This window comes from Haplochromis burtoni, unplaced genomic scaffold, assembly GCF_018398535.1.
Source record: "Haplochromis burtoni strain Fernald_Lab_line unplaced genomic scaffold, NCSU_Asbu1 Contig_78, whole genome shotgun sequence".
NCBI classification, from domain to species: Eukaryota; Metazoa; Chordata; class Actinopteri; order Cichliformes; family Cichlidae; genus Haplochromis; species Haplochromis burtoni.
The window spans coordinates 228410-230787 of record NW_024582439.1 but is presented as its reverse complement, the minus strand read 5'-3'; the positions used below and the strand labels follow the sequence as shown (position 1 = coordinate 230787).

General features: G+C 39.6%; 1 protein-coding gene across 1 annotated transcript in view; it reads right to left on the bottom strand.

The window, feature by feature from the left end:
• The window catches only part of acadm (acyl-CoA dehydrogenase medium chain), a gene marked incomplete in the record, with an annotated part of 7697 nt that extends 5799 nt beyond the window's left edge, over nucleotides 1–1898 (bottom strand). Inside the window, 3 exon segments of the mRNA XM_042222000.1 lie at nucleotides 616–713; nucleotides 989–1100; nucleotides 1776–1898. Coding sequence (XP_042077934.1) covers nucleotides 616–713; nucleotides 989–1100; nucleotides 1776–1790 — 225 coding nt within the window.
• Nucleotides 1899–2378: the final 480 nt, after the last annotated feature.

Here is a 2378-nt window from a genome sequence, read left to right as displayed (position 1 = left end):
TGGTATGATGGAGACTGCACTAATATTTTTACCTGTGAATGAATCTCATCCATGCAAAGCAAAGTTTAGAATGAGCCACTAAATTTCAAATAAGAATGCAACACACCATATTCCTGTGGAATGTGACCGTTAACCAGACCAAGCTCCCACGCCTTCTTGATGATGGGGAAAGGATACTGTAAAGGGAGACAACATGTCAGTGTTACCACTTTTAATTTCGTTGTACCTGTAACAATGACAATAAAGACATTATGTTTCTGATTGTGATTCTACTAAGCCTCTAACAATCATGCCAAAGGAAAATAAAAATAGAACACACACACACACACACACACACACACACACACACACACACACACACACCTAGAGTGGGATTTTCACGGCATATTCTGCACCACATCTCTGTGCGTTCATCATTTGTTTGAAGCCAGCTCACCTCCTGCAACCACTTTTCCGAGAATACGCGCTTCTTTTGTGGTTCGGACTCCTTCTGACATTTCTTTGGAGGTGGAGGAACACCAAAGTAATTGCTTAAAGGAGCTTGCTTCTTCGACATCTTTACGACTTCTAAAAATTTGACAATCGCTACAGCAGCCCAATCCTCGCTTTACTCACTTCACCACTCTTGTCATAAGCAGGAGCAACAGGTATGATCTCTTCTCGTGCAAACCTCCTCGCCAACTGCTGGAACTCCTTCTGCTGATCGGTCAACTCTGTGGGCCAAAGAAGCAACAAAGCATTTTAGCTTTATTTTAATAGATCCCTATAAACTACATCACTGGAGCGGTTATTTGCTAAACAAGAATTTCTTGCATCAGTTACATGAGACCCTACTTTAAAAACAAAATGATTACATTTTACTTTAGGGGATTTCAAAAGCCTCTTGGTCTGCATCAAAGAGGCTCTGTTTTTAGGAAATTTATTAATAAAAAAATAAAAAAAACCCATTCACTATATATTATATTACCAAGGCCTGCAGGCTACTTACGAAATGAGAAGCCAAGGGATGGAGCAGGGCTGCTGGAAGATGCTGTGGCACTGGCTGTAGCTGTAGAAGAGCTCTGCAGACGGATCCCACACCGCACACCAGCTCTGAGGACCTGTATGTAAAAAAATATAGGTATGCATCAGACAGTTTGTGACACCTCACACCTGTTAAATTAAAAACAAAAAGCCTAGTGTGAGGGCACTTTCTTAGCACTGTGAGTTTCCTGTTCGTGAATTCTTTACTCATATTCATAAGCCTGTGAGCCGTGGTGATGTTTGGCTGCAACCCAGGAATAGGAGCATTAATGTGGTTGAGTTATTTGTCTTTTACTGCCGTGTTTGACAGTTGTGTCTTCATATTCCTGTTTACTTTTGTAACAGTGCTTTTCAATCGCTTGTTTGTTTGCTGAGTTGTAACATTGAGATTTATAAAGGGGTAGAGTCTGTCCCTTAAATTTCTTTGAAAACTCCAATGTTGCCCAGTCCAATTTAAAAAGGTAAACCTTTTGGTGTAACTAATGCACTAATGCGTATTTTGACAGTATAAAATTACGTGTAGATTTAGGAGAAACCTTTTTACATGTAGACTAAATGAACATTCCTCTGATAACGTCTCATAACGCTACAGCACTGAGCTAGCTAACGCTAGCGTGTGACGTAGTCGCTAAACGTGCAGAAAATCGGATGAAGATCGATAAACTGTCAATCGGGAGGTGCTCACAGAAAATCTTTAAGGAGTTAACCCACAACAGAGACAGGTATATCATTGTTAAGCTAGAGAATTTTACCTTGTTCAGCAGCATTGTTATTGCACCAAAGGACTCTCTGCACTACCCGTGTACTACCTTTGCCCTACTTCTACATAAGCGTCCTCTCACCCAATCAAAGCAGTGACATTAGTCACGTGTCATTGCTTGGCCGTGACTGTGACTTTTACCCCAGTTAGTTACTTAAAAGCTTCACCTTACAGCAGATATCACTTTAAAATGCGTTAAAGCACAGAAAGATTACTTTAGCCAAATAAAACGAAGCTAAACCTAGATGTTTTTTCCCCCAAAAAATAATCATTAACTAAAATAAAACGCGACCAAGATTAGGCTTTAGTGCACATTTATGGAGAATTTTTACAGGTGGAAAGTAACGAAGTACAAATACTTAGTTACTGTACTTAAGTAGAATTTTCAGGCATCTGTGCCACACACCGTAACTTTAAATCCATCACAGTACAACCAGCTAACCTATTTACCCTGTACTAAAAAGCAGCGGACTTTAATGCAACCTTTTAAAAACACAGTTAGTCTGCTATGGTTTGTGTTGCAGCAGGTTTCACAATATGAAAAAAAATCTGATTCTAACATCTGATTAAAAAACACAGGACTTATCTCTCTCTT